Source organism: Marmota flaviventris, chromosome 14, assembly GCF_047511675.1.
Source record: "Marmota flaviventris isolate mMarFla1 chromosome 14, mMarFla1.hap1, whole genome shotgun sequence".
Taxonomy (NCBI): domain Eukaryota; kingdom Metazoa; phylum Chordata; class Mammalia; order Rodentia; family Sciuridae; genus Marmota; species Marmota flaviventris.
Genome location: NC_092511.1, coordinates 17,907,182 through 17,922,132, shown reverse-complemented (window position 1 = coordinate 17,922,132; position 14,951 = coordinate 17,907,182). Strand labels below are relative to the sequence as shown.

Sequence of the window (14,951 nt, the reverse complement as noted above, 5' to 3'; positions counted from 1 at the left end):
CACCTCCTGAGGGTTCCACCACCTCCTAATAGCACTGGAGGCTTCAGACCAAGCCTTCAACACATAGAATATTCAACCATAACACATCTGAAAGGATTCACACCAGAACGGAATCAGTGGTTTTCTCTGATCGGTGGAATAAGATCAGGAAATTTAAAGACCACTTTAGCATATCTGCATTTTATAATTTTCTATAATGAACACAAATTACCTGTGCAAAAAACATGTAAAACAAATGACAAAGAGCCAAAAATTAATCTATGGAATAAGCCATTCTATTTGATGATTTAGTGTAATGAGCAATTTTTTTTTTTTTTTTTAACCTAGTTTCTACTTTGGAAGAGAAAGAATAAAGGAGAAACTCCTACTAACAAGCCTTCATGCTAGTTCAATTCAGGATACAAGATGATTTAAAGTAATGCAACCATTAAGTTGGTACTAAAAATACCACATTTTTACATTTCTGGGTATTAAATCAAAGCAATGTTGGTTAAAGCAAAGGCACCTAATATTTTGTTGATTCTCAAAAGTAAATGACTCAAACAAAAATGACAAATGCACCCATGTATAGCTATTTTATAACAAATGTAAAGTACTTCATAGATCCTTTTAACGGAGAGCATTTCATTCCTAAGAGAACAGTTCTTTAACCATTAGCAAAATATTGCATTCAAAATACTTTAAGGCACTGAAATAAATTGATACACCCATATTATCAATACACTGAAACATCATGAAAAGTACATAAAATAAGTTTTAACTTCAATAATGCATAGTCATTTAACTACTCAATCAAAAATTTTAAAATGAGAATATGCTTCTATATATTAGCCCTAATCATTTTCAAGAAATTGATGACGGCTTTGAAACAACTGTTTAGATATTTGCTTATTTTCAAGTTTTCCTTCTCTTGGCAAATCCAGTTTGTTTTCCAACCAACCTGCATTACGTATTCTGTGCATTTAATAATTTTACAACATACAAACTTTCAAGTAAAATGCTTTATCAGATGATTAACTTATCACAAAACGTTTGAGATTATTATTCACATTAACACAAGTTTTCACAGTTAAAAAAATGAAAGTTATTGCTGATGATAAGTCTTTATAGGCACCTCTTATTGGGGCAAACGCTATATGTATACATAAGAAAGTTCCATTTTATCTCCTGGTTAATGAATTATAAACTGGAAACTCCACAAAGGGGGGTGGTGGTTCTGTAGGTATCTAACACTCTTTTTTTTTTTTTTGGTACCAGATATTGAACCCAGAAGTATTTAACCACTGAGACACACCCACAGCCGTTTTAAATATTTTGTTTAGAGACAGGGTCTCACTAAGTTGCTTAGGGCCTTACTAAGTTGCTGAGGCTGGTTTTAAACTTGTGATCCTCCTGCCTCAGCCTCCTGAGCTGCTGGGATAACAGGTATACGCCACTGCCCCCAGTGATATATATATTTAACAATCTCATCCTAAGAAAGGCTGCTTGTACAAATACTTGGAGAATCGTCTATTCATTTTAATTATGCAAATAAAAATACTTCATGATAGGCCTATATGAAACATCTTACAGATTCCCGAACATATATGAACAATCATAAATTATTTCCCATATTTGAAAGAGAAGTTCATTGATTTTTATCTTTTTTTTTTTTGTAAGAATGTCATTATTTTTGTCTTATTAGAGAGGACTTTTAACACTGTTGTATGTTACTGACAGTAAACATTTATTTTGTATTACCTGCCCATTTCCTAGGGTAAAGGACAAAGGGAAAAAGGATCTCCTTTCTTCCTCTTTTTCCAATAAAAAGACCTCTACCACATGGACAGCTGGGAACTACGAAAGGAAGCGTCCTTAAAATAGACCACAAACTAGACAGAGAAGCCATGCCATCTAGTTATGTAAGTAGTTCTCTTTTGTTATTCCTGACCCTTTAGGAAAAAATCTCATTCAAATGATCCAGCCCTGTCTCATTTGAGTTACAGGAGACAAAGCACAGGATTATGTCATGATTACTTCAGGTTAAAGGAGGGAGGGCTCTCTGTGAGAGCAAACTGTGGGGATAGAGATACAGCAGCTCTCTTTGGGAGTCTTCCACTGTCCATGGTGACATATGCTGGCTTTATTTTCTTAGGATAGAAGCTTAGTGCAGGATTTTCTGAGGATGGTACAGCCACCACATCCCTCAGCATCACTCAAGATTTCAACTGCAGTGATTTGGGACCTACCCCAGAGAAAATGCATCATTATGTTTGTGGTAGGTGGCAGGAATGGGCATTTTTCTTTTTTTGGTACCAGGGATTAAACTCAGGGTCACTCTACCACTGAGCCACATCCCCAGCCCTTTTTTGTAATTAACTTAGAGATAGGGTTTCACTGAGTTGCTTAGTGCCTTGATAAGGTGCTGAGGCTGGCTTTGAACTTGTAATCCTCCTGCCTCAGCCTCTGAAGCTACTGGGATAGGAATGGGCATTTTTGAAAAGCCAAATGATTCTTTTTTTTAAATATATTTATTTTTTAGTTTTTTGGCGGACACTACATCTTTGTTCACAACATCTTTGTTTGTATGTGGTGCTTAGGATAGAACCCGGGCTGCACGCATGCCAGGCGAGCGCGCTACCGCTTGAGCCACATCCCCAGCCCCTACCAAATGATTCTTACACTAAGGCTTGAGTATTATTGTAAACTATACATTGCTTTAAAGGACTGAATCTTAGAGGATCACTGGGGGTTCCTGAGAGCCATTCGGGGGGTTATGCTGTCAAAACTCTTTTCTTAGTAATAATAAGGTGTTATATGCTTCACCTCTCATGAATGTACAGTGGTGTCTTCCAGAGGTTACATGGTGTGTGCTATTACAGCAGTGAACGAAGAAGCAAAGAGGACAAGCTATCTGGGGTTGGGGATATAGCTCAACAGAGGAGAGCTTGCCTAGCATGTGCCAGGCCTGGGCCTGATCTCTAACAGCATGTCAAAAACACAAAACAAAACAAAAACTCCTCACAACAAAAGAGAATCCATCATTAAGTCAGACAGAAAGGATATTTGCAGAAAAAGAAAATGCCACTTTCTCACTTAAATCTTTTTATGTTTTGGAAGTTATTATTATCATTATTTACTTTTTATTTTTTAATTTTTTATGACTTTATTTATTTTTATGTGGTGCTGAGGATCAAACCCAGGGCCTTGCTCATGTGAGGCGAGCACTCTACTGCTGAGTCATAACCCCAGCCCATACTTTTTAGAGACAATCATACTGTTCCCCAGACTGGACTTGAACTCTTGCTTGAGCAAATCTCCTGCCTCAGCCTCCCTGTGTGGCTGGGACTACAGGCACATGCTTCAAAGTCATTATTTTTAAGTAAATAAATTTGGTAGGGATTGAACTCAGGGGCACTCGACTAGTGAACCACACCCTCAGCCCTATTTTGTATTTTATTTAGAGATAGGCTATCACTGAGTTGCTTAGCACCTAGATAAGTTGCTGAGGCTGGTTTTGAACTTGCAATCTTCCTGCCTCGACCTCCTGAGTTGCTGGGATTATAGGCCTGTGCCACCATGCTGAACCAAATAAATATTTTAAAACTAAATTTTTGGAGCCAGTGCTGTAGTACATGATAGTAATCATGCCTACTGGGGAAGCTGAGGCACGAGGTTCCAGAGTTCAAGAAGTACCTGGGCAACAGAGCCAAATCCTGTCACAAAAATAAATAAGTAAATTAAAAAACTTTGAATTTTTAGTATTCTGTTGATATATATAACCCACATAAAACAAAAGAAAAGGTCTTGAGACCAAAAGCCTTACAGCATCCATCCAGCATTCTATGAACATTAGTGTTGATATAGGCCACTTAATCCACAGCACATTCAACATATACTCTGATATGATTCATTTGCAAAAAAGCTTCCTATGCTTACTTCTAAGCCAGGGGTTTTAATCTGATTGAAATTTTGAAGTTTAACTGGTTTTAGTTAAAAGCCTAAGATGTTTTGGTGACATTAGAATGTAATAAATAATCTTTTAATGTATACATAAGGGATATATGAAACAGAAAAACTGACTTCACGTGATACATTAAATTCCTACCCAGGCACAGTGGCACATACCTGATATCCCAGAGACTTAGAAGGATGAAGCAGGAGGATTGCAAGAGGCCAGCCTCAGAAACTTAGCAAGATACTGTCTTAAAAATAAAAAGGGCTGGGAATGTAGTTAGTGTTACAAAGCCCCGGGTTTGATCCCAGCACCAAAAACCAAACCAAAACAAAACACCACCCCGCTAAAACAAATAAAAAACCATCCATCTATCCATTCCCAATTAAATAAAAGATAGAGGGCACTGAGGATGTGGCTCAGTAGAGCACTTCCCTAGCATTTGGACACACTATGTTTGATCCCCAGCACTGCAAAAAAAAAAAGATAAGTAAAAATAAAAAATTATACTATTAGAAGTACAGAAATGTGTGGGTATGTTAATATTGACGTTATATTAAGACACTCACTTTTATTCCTAAATAAAAATATAACTTAGATATTGTTGCCAAATTAATCTTCCTACACTTTCGATTATATCCCAGTTATAAAATAATTACACTGATGCCTTTAACCTGCCATGTATAATTTTTAAACATATTGCTATTTAAAAACTCTTGTGATAGCTAACATTTAAAATAAATACCTGCTGTTTGGAAATGTTTCAGTGATTAAAGCAGTGAATATTTTTATTTGTTTATACGATATTAATATTCTAAATGATATAGCTACTTAACATACTGTATGTTATGAATTGTTTTTTAAAAAATATTTTTAGTTGTAGACAGACACAATACCTTTATTTTATTTATTTATTTTTAGGTGGTGCTGAGGATCAAACCCAGTGCCTCACACGTGTTAGGCAAGTGCTCTGCCACTGAGCTACAACCTCAGCCCTGATGAACTGGTTTTTGAAAGTAAGTATATTTTTCTTATTGAGTAGCCTTCTGGGAAAAGTACATTAAATATAGCTTCTAGTCATGTTACTTCCTTAACTTAAAATTATTCAAAACTCTTTTCCTCAGAAGAGGGTTAAATAGCACTCACACCAAAAGTCACGTGAATCTGATGTGTCCTCTCTCCCATTTTTGCATGTCCACTTACAACCGTCATTTCTCTGCAAAATTTCTACTTAGTCTCTTAAAAATCAGTTCTATGAAAATTCTCTGAGAGGTTCGACAGTTTTTTTGAGTCTCTGAATAATCACAGCATTCTGTAAATCTGCTTCTTCCACTGTGAGTGTCTCATCTAGCAATTTGAGGAAAGGAAGAGCCGTTGCCAGGGAAAAGGGAGGACTTCTTTGAGATCCTTGGTATTTTTCAATGAAGTCTTTGATGTGGCTTACCCTGTAAAACAGTACAAATGAAAACTTGAAATTAGCTAAATCTAAGGCAATAACAACTTGTGAAGCTCCTGGGTTTGGAAAATATAGAATAATCAAAATATTATATGATATCAGTGATCATCATTTGGGTTTTTTTTTTTTTTTGCAGTGCTGGGTATGGAACCCAGGGTCCTGCACATGCTAGGGAAGGAAAAGATCTACTACTGAGCTACATATCTAGCCTTGGACTATCCTTTTAAAGGTTGACCCTATATATCTGAAGGTAGGAAGGATTTACTATTAGTTTTCTTAGGTATGACAAGGGGATTATGGCTACATTTGAAAAAAAAAATCTGGGGCTGGGGATGTGGCTCAAGCAGTAGCGCGCTCGCCTGGCATGCGTGCGGCCCGGGTTCGATCCTCAGCACCACATACAAACAAAGATGTTGTGTCCGCCGAAAAACTAAAAAATAAATATTAAAAAATTCTCTCTCTCTAAAAAATAAATAAATAAATAAATAAAAATAAGTTCAGAGCCGGCCTCATCAACTTAGCAAGAACCTGTTTCAAAAAATAAAACAGGTTGGGGATGTGGCTCAGTGGTTAAATGCCCCTGGGTTCAATCCCTGTCACCAAAAAAGGAAAAGGAAAACTATATATGCATTTTTTCTCTCTCTCTCTTTTTTTTTTTTTGCAGTGCTGCGAATCAGAGTCTTACACATGCTAAGCACATGTCCAACTAAGAGCTACACACTCCCAGCCCCTCTACTTTTAATTAAGATGAGAACCCCCCCACCCCCCGCTTTTTTTGTGGTATTCAGGTAGGGGTGCTTTAGCACTGAGCTACACCCCAGATCTTTTTATTTTTTATTTTGAGGCAAGGTCCCACTTAGCTGCCCATGTTGGCCAGAACTTGTGATCCTTCTGCCTCAGCCTCCTGAGTTGCTGGAATTATAGGCCTGTGCCACCACATCCAGCCTAGGGTTGATCTTGAACTAGCAATCCTCCTGTCTCTGCCTCAGGAAACTTCTGTTAAGAGAGATAAGACTAAATAAGAATTACTTGATCTAATAATACTGGTTATCTTTAAGTGGTGAAATTTATATTGACTTTAATTTCTTTCAATACTTTTCTTATTTGCATTCTTTTACTACAATTAACAGGAAAATATATACATAATGCTTATTGTTTTCTTTCTTTCTTTTTTTGAGATGGGATCCACTATGCTTCCCAGGCTACTCTTAAATTCCTGGGCTCAAGTGATCCTCTGTCTTGGCCTCCAGAGTAGCTGGGACTTTAGGTATATGCTACCATTCCTGGTTTGCAAATGACGCTTATGACTGATTTTAAAACACATTAAAAATAATGCCTTTAAAACAGGAAACTAATCAAATGACCAGCATGAAAATTCTTTTTTTTTTTTTAGAGAGAGAGAGAATTTTTTTTAATATTTATTTTTTAGTTTTTGGTGGACACAACATCTTTGTATGTGGTGCTGAGGATCGAACCCAGGCCGCACGCATGCCAGGCGAGCGCGCTACCACTTGAGCCACATCTCCAGCCCATGAAAATTCTTAAAACAAATTGAAAGTATTTCATTAATGTCCAACAGTTTCCTTTGTCTTGACATATTAAATTTGGAAGACTATTCATTAAAATCCTTCATTAGGGGGCTGGGATTGTGGCTCAGTGGTAGAGTGCTCGCCTAGCACGTGCAAGGCCCTGGGATTGATCCTCAATACCACATAAAAATAAGTAAATAAAATAAAAGTACTGTGTCCAACTGCAAAAACCAACAACAACAACAACAACAACAACAAAAACCCTTCATTAGTTCTTAAAAATTACTGTTGACTAATCTTAAAAGAAATGAAATTTAAATTTGGAAAAAAAAAAAATCAGGCAAATACTGACCCGGAAGACTCACCTATGAGATGTATTGAATTTCTGGACAATCCTTTTCCCATTGGCTAACCAGATCTGTATATTAGTGATGGGCTCCAAGTTGTTCAGTGAAACAGTAGACAAATTATTTTTATTTTCAACTTCAATACTCTTTGCTTTAGAAACAATTTTTGGTGTGGCACTAAGAAAATCCAGACAACAAAGTCAGACACAAGTTTTTCATTACTATAAAAACTTTACTTTTAGAAAGACTTTAACTATAAGTCATTAACTATTTCCCTAATAACAAGATAAACATATACTAATTATGACCATAATATATAATGATTCTAAGAATCTAATGAAATTATGAATAATTAATATGTAAGCTTAAAGAGTGCTATATAAATAAACTGCTGCTAGTATTATTTGAATAGTGCTTTACAGTATAGGTAATTTTACAGGGTTGATGTATCTATAGACTTTAGCTTTACCTACTGCCTAGGATAAATTTGTAAAAGAAATTACAAGTTCTCTATAGATATAGTTCTTGGGTTATAAAGGAAAAGGAAACAGAGTATTTTGAAAGACACATCTAGATATTTTTCTATGTATGAATGAATATGTATGCACTTTACCATTTTTGTTTTGTTTGGTAGGACTGACCCCAGGGGTGCTTTACCAGTAAGCTACATTTCCAGCCCTTTTTATTTTTTATTCTGAGATACATTCACTAACTTGCTGGGGCTGGCTTTGAACTCACGATCCTCTTTACTCAGCCTCCCAAACTGCTGGGATTATAGGTGTGAGCCAGCGCGCCCAGAGTGCATTTTACCAACCTTGATAATTAAAATATGAGAATTCATAAAAACCAAAGTGATCCCATATTTAACTGTAGTAATTCCATCATAAGGCATAGTTAGATATGATAAAAATGGAAAACTGAAATAATTAAAGGCTCTGACGTCAATATTAACGTTATCAGACTTTTTCTTTTTTTGGGCAGCACTATGGATTGAACACAGGTGCACTCCACTACTAAGTTATATCCCCAACCCTTTTTATTGTGAGACAGGGTCTTGCTAAATTGCCCAAGCTGCCCTTGAACTTCTGATTCCCTTGCCTTAGTCTCCTGAGTAGCTGGGATTATAGGTGAGTGCTATTGTGCCTAGCTTTCTTTTCTTTAAATTTTGTTTTTCAGTACTGGGGAAAAAATAGAACTGTAATATTGAAAAGTTAGCATAGGTACTCTGTAGCACTAATGGCAAAGCTTGGTGGTAAAAGGGAGAGTAAATAATTTATACAATTTTGTCCTAAATAGGCCAGGCTCTTTTGACCTGATAAAACTAGGAAAAGTCTCTGTGATTAGTGCCAGCCTATTTTAATATCACTAAAGTAAATGTGACTTAGGAATCTCCATAAAAACTCACATAAAAAACTCATTTCTAGTAGGAGAAATGGTAATCTATATACATGTGTCTACATGTGTAAAATAATGTCAAAATCAATATTAGTCAAGCCTTTGCTTATGGCAAAGGCAGATAATAGACACACTTACCTTCCCAGTCTGTGACCCTGTCCTGAGAAGGGTTGGAACACAGGCTTTGTAGACACACAAAGTTCACTTTTCTTATCTTCAACTTTAACATCCACCTCTTCTTTATCAAAAATTCCTTGTAATTCTGAAGGTAACTCCCTTGGAAGGCAAGAAAACAAAATGATAAAGCTTCCAGTGCCTTTTCTTTCTCTGAAAAACATTCTGTTTTTATGCCAAAATATTTTATGTAAAAGAATTGGACAGGGCTGGGGTTGTGGCTCAGCGATACAACGCTCTCCTAGCAAGCATGTGAGAGGCCCTGGGTTCGATCCTCAGCACCACATAAAAATAAATAAATAAAATAAAATAAAGGTATTGTGTCCAACTACAACTAAAAAATAAATATTGGACAATATGTATAACAAAGAAGCATAATATATTCTCTATAATTAAATAACTAAATGTATTTAAGTAACAGGACTTGAACTAAAGTCTGGGCTTTGTCTAACATACCAAATGCCTCTATCTTTTTATGTTGTGCTGAGGGTTGAACTCAGTGTCTTATACATGCTAGGCGAGCGCTCTACTGCTGAGCCACAACCCCAGCCCCCCCAAATGCCTCTTTTGAACCACATAAACTATAGGACAGCAGGGACGACATCTGTTTTATTCATAAATATATTCCGATCCCAGGAACAATGTCTGGTAAAAAAACACAAATATCTTTTTTGATGTTAACAATGTTATGGCACATATTTAATATATAAGCAATTAATTTCCCTGAGGAGGTTTCCACAAAGGAAAAACTTTAAATAACTGATTTTTTTCTGACAAATAACATAAATTCACTTAATATATTTTACTTGTGTACATTTATTTATTTATTTGGGTACTGGGGATTTAACCCAGGGGTGCTTGGCTCCTGAGCCACACTCCCCGTCCTTTCTTAAATTTTGAGATAGGGCCTCACTGAGTTGCTGAGACTGGTCTCAAACTTGTGATCCTCCTGCCTTAGCCTCCTAAATTGCTGGGATTAAGGAGTGTGCCAGCCCACCAGACTCTTGTGTACTTTTATGAAATATACTTTCACACATAGATAAAAGTTTTAAATTTTTTATTGAATTTTTTCTAAAAATATGTGAATTAAAAATGTAAATGTGTAAAATTAAGATGTGAATGTCTGTCAGTTTGCAAACCTTGGTATAGACTCTCCTAGATTTTCTCTATATTTATTATTCCATATAATTTAATTGTTTTTCCATTTGGGTTGAACATCAACTCAATGAATGGGAGAAGATATTTGTAATCATGTATCTAATAAGGGAATTGAATCTAGAATATATAAAGAACTCTTCCAGGGCTGAGATGTAGCTTAAAAGGCTCTGGGTTTGATGCCCAGCAACACACAGACATATGGAGAATGCTGGCAACTCAGTAAAAAGGCAAATAATCCAGTTTTAAAATAGGCAAAGAAAAAAAAATGACAGAATTTGACCAAGCATTTTTCCAATGAAGATATGCAGCCAATAAACACATGAAAGCCATTCAATATTACTGATCAAATAATGGGAAATGCAAATCAAAACTGGAATGACATACCACTCTACATCCACTAGGATGGCTATAATTTTAAAAAGCAGACACTGACAAAGGTTAGTGGGGATATGGAAAAACTGCAAACCTTATACAGTGCTGTTAAATGGGGCAGCCACTTTGGAATCCAGCTTGGAAGTTTTTTGTTAAGTTAAACATAGAATTAACATTTCCAAGGAGAGACAGTGGAGTGAATCTGACAGAACTTTCCCATATACATATATGAATATACCACAGTGAATCTCACATTGTGTACATCCACAAGAAACTAATTAAAAAAAAAACCAAAAAACAACTATGGGTAAATGGTAGAAAGATCAGAAGAGGAAAGGGAGGAGGAGGTGGGGGGAGGGAGATATATTCCATGCTTTTATAATTACGTTAAGATGAATTCGACTGTCATGTATAACCAAAAAGAACCAATAAAATGATAGAGTGCCTGCCAAGAATTCATGAAACCAGACACAAAAGGCCACACACCATGTGATTCCATTTATATGCAATATCTAGACTATGAAACTCCATAGGGATGAAAAGCAGATAACTGGTTATGAAGGGCTATAGGGAAGGGGAAATGGAGAGTGACTTCTAGTATCAAGTTTCTTTTTGTGATAATGAACATATTCTAAGTGATAACTGTTGCACAACTCTGTAAATATATTAAAAATACTGAATTATATACTTTAAAGGTATGAATTATGGTAACCTCTCAACAAAGCTGTTATTTAAAAATACTTAAATTCTAGAATAGTCAAAGGTGTTTTTATTTATTTATTATTATGTTTTACTATTTTGCAATACTGGGGGTTAAACCTAGGGGTGTTCTACCACTGAGCTAACATCCCCACCTCATTTTATTTTGAGTAGGGTTGCCCAGGCTGGCCTTGAACTTGCAATCCTCCTGCCTCAGCCTTCCAACTAGCTAGTATTACAGGTCCAGGTCTGTGCATCTGCATCCAGCTCAAATACATATAAAAATAAACAGAAAAAATATTGTGTCCATCTACAACTAAAAAAAATTTTTTTAAATCCCTTTTGAATGTTAACAATGTTATGGCACATACTTAATATATAAGCAATTAACTTCCCTGGGGAGGTTTTCACAAAGGACAAATTATAAATAAGGGTCATTGTTGTGATAAAATAATATGAAGGTATATTAAAATATTTCACAACGATGTTCAGAAAATAAACATGCATATTATGTATAAATCTATACACGAAAATGACAACGAAATTCAACAAAAATGTTAATAGAGTTACTTCTGGGTTGTTAAATAACACTTAGAATCACAAATACATTATAAACCGCAATTTCATAGACTCTAAAGACAACTAAACATAAGTATCAAATAACAAATAAGAGGTGGTATTAAGAAATATTTAGCAAAGTTTAAGATTTTGGTTGATGAGAATTTAAGCCTCTAAATTTTTTAAAAATTATAGTGTGACTTTCTTAAGAAAACTTGTCTTATAAAAAATGCTAATTCACAAAAGTATCTGTGAATGTATAGTGGTGTATGATCAACATTAAAAAGGATTCTTCCATAGAATCCTTTAATGTTGCCTAAAATATCCTTCTATTTACAAAGACTGCTTACCCTTTTTTGATAGAGTTCAGAAACTGCTGACTTGCACCATCAGAATAACTTCTAAAATCATCATTGACTGTGAATCCATTTTTCCATAATTTTATACTTACATCTACCTGCAAAGCAGTAAGAAGAAAAATGTATTATGTTAGTAAAATGTAATAGTAATTTAAAAGTTCTTTGAAAATTTTTATCATTATACATTTTATATATTAAGAACTCCAAATGTAAAATATAAAAAATTATGTCTATACATAATTCATATGATACGAATTATGTTTCATAATGAAGATAATTTAAAATAAATGCTTTTAGAATGCTTTACTACTGAGCTACATCCCCAGCCCTTTTATAATTTTTTTTTTTTTAATTTTGTGACAGGGTTTCATTAACTTGCTTACAGCCACTCTAAGTTGGCTGCTGGAATTATAGGTGTGCACCATCATGCCCATCTTTTAAAAAATTTTATGGGATTTTTTTTTTTTTTTTGGTACTGAGGATTAACCCAGGGGTGCTAAACCACTGAGCCACATCCCAAGCTCTTTTTGAGACAGGGTCTCGTTAAGTTGCTGAGGTCCATGCTAAATTGCTGAGACTGGTATTGAATTTGCAATTCTCCTGGCTTAGCCTCCCAAGTCGCTGGGATTACAGGCATGCACCACTGTATCTCATTTTCTAATTGTACTCTTAAAGAGACAAAAAGCAACGACCAATTAATCACTATTCCCTCATATATAAAATACTATTGTTAGACTATTTTTATCAATAGTTCATCTGTTAGTGTTTTCTGCTTATAAGAACAATATTTATTTACTCATTTAGTCAAAGAAGCAGGGTAAGTCACTACAGAAATATAGAAAGGTTTAGAAATACAGCAGAATGCATGGATGCTTCAGGCTGAACACAAGACTGAAAAACTAGACAATATTAAAAGAAGACCAACCTCGTTTACATTTATTCAATTTATTATACATTCAATATATGTTTAATGAGTGCGTAATCTGTAACACTCATTAAGGTGCTGGGGGAAAATAATAATAGCATAAACAGTTGGCCTTCTGTATCTATGGGTTCCACACACATGCATTCAAGCACCCACAGATCAAACAGGAAGAAAATTTACATTTATAATAAACATGTACATTTTTGTCATTATTCCTTACACAATATATCACACAACAACCATTTACATAGTATTAGGTGTATCTAGAGATAATGTGAAGAATAGGGGAAAAAGTGAGCAGATTGTATGTGATTTGAATCCCAAGGGATTCAAACTGGGTGTGGGAAGCATGCACCTATAGTCCCAGAACTCAAGAAGCTGAGGCAGAAGGACCACATGATCTCAGGGGTTTGAGAAGATCCTGGATAACATAGTGAGACCCCATGTTTAAAAAAAGAAAGAAAACTGAAAACAGGAACTTAAGCATCCTCAAGGGGTCCTGGGACCAATCTTCTGCCAAAGATTTACTGAATACTAAGAAATTAGAGTATTGTTAGTATATATGGTGTGCAGGTACATGCCCACACACAGTCGTATGTATATACATACACATAGAGAACACTGTGTACATATTCAATGTGTACCAGACACTGTTAAGAAGCACTCTCCCTATGTAACCTTATTTATTCCTCCCAACATCTATATAAAGTAGGTATTATTATCCTATTTTTATGGACAGAGAACCAGAAACACAGAATATTAATTAAATTATCCAGTGCTAAACAGCTGGTAAGGTGTGGAGCTGGGACATGAACCCAAAGAGGCTGTGCCCAGAAGCCATATTCTTTCCTTTTCAAGAGGTTGAAGGGTACTAGGGATTGAACCCAGCTCCCTGTGCATGCTTAGTCTGGGTTCCATAGTGAGGAACACTCCCAGCCCCACAGCCCGTCCTCTTAGGTCACTGTACTTTACTATTCTTTAATGCCTGACAACCAAACCACCAAGTCTCTGCTTTCATGGTACTCAGATAAGACTGAGAACAAATAGAAAAGAGCACATAAAAAAGACACCGAAGAGAAGAAATTTCAAAACAAAATCCCCAAAATGATCATTAATATGATCACATAAGATGATTATTCAAAAAGGGAGTGGGAAGGAAAAATTCCAGGAACAAGAGAGGTCTTGAAAACTGAATACAACAAAAATGAAGTAAAAGGGTTGAATTTAAGGTTCATAAAACATTAAAATAAAACAATAAAAGTGAAAATAGAAAAAATAAGAAATTAAGAGGCTCAGTCCAAGAAGTCTAAGTTGGAACATTTACAGACAGAACAGGTAACAGAGGAACAAAACAGCAATGAGAAAATGTCCCAGAATGGTAAGGCACATTTCTGGATTGAATGAGTGGAAAAGGACCCACATCACGGCCCATAAGAACACCAGGTTAAAGGGAAGACTCCAGAAGCTTGCAGGGAGCCAAATGCTGCATACAAAGGCTCAGGTGTTGGAATGCCAGTCTGTCAATCAAGTATGAATGCAGAAAAGAGGAAAATTCAGGCTTACAAGGTTTTAACTCATGCATTCCCCAGGTTCTTTTTTTTCACACACACTTTTGCCTTGTTTCCCCCTCATCTGCCACCCCTCCCTCAACCCCCCAGGCCAAGGACCAAACCCAGGGCCTTGGGCGCTAGTCAAGTGCTCTGCCTGAATTAAATAATCCCAACCCCTGACATGCCACCACTCCCCCACAACCCGGTGTGCCCCCCAATACTGGGGACTGATCCCAGGGGCATTCTCCCACCGAGCTACGTCCCCAGCCCTTTTCATTTTTTATTTTGAAATATGGTCTTGCTAAATTGCTAAGGGTGGCCTGGAATTTGTGATCCTCCTGCCTCAGTTCTCCAGTTGTTGGATTACAGGTGCATGACATCAAGCCTGCCTCTACATATACACTTTATCATAAACCTACCTCAAGAATTTCTTGAGGTAAATTCTTATTAATTTCAATGAAAAATTTAAAAGCAACATGGAAGAGAAATATACTA

The 14,951-nt window shown here is 35.9% G+C and overlaps 1 protein-coding gene across 3 annotated transcripts in view; it reads right to left on the bottom strand.

The window, feature by feature from the left end:
* Nucleotides 1–558: 558 nt before the first annotated feature.
* Nucleotides 559–14,951, bottom strand: part of Ubxn2a (UBX domain protein 2A) — a 34,530-nt gene continuing 20,137 nt past the window's right edge. For all 3 annotated transcript variants that reach the window (XM_071601375.1, XM_071601374.1, XM_027937854.2), the window contains 4 exons: nt 11,973–12,079; nt 8,800–8,937; nt 7,285–7,443; nt 559–5,379 (listed from right to left, as the gene is read on the bottom strand). In XM_071601375.1, the coding sequence (XP_071457476.1) occupies nt 5,187–5,379; nt 7,285–7,443; nt 8,800–8,937; nt 11,973–12,079 (597 nt within the window). In that variant the 3' untranslated portion in view covers nt 559–5,186. The remainder of the gene's footprint in view (nt 5,380–7,284; nt 7,444–8,799; nt 8,938–11,972; nt 12,080–14,951) is intronic.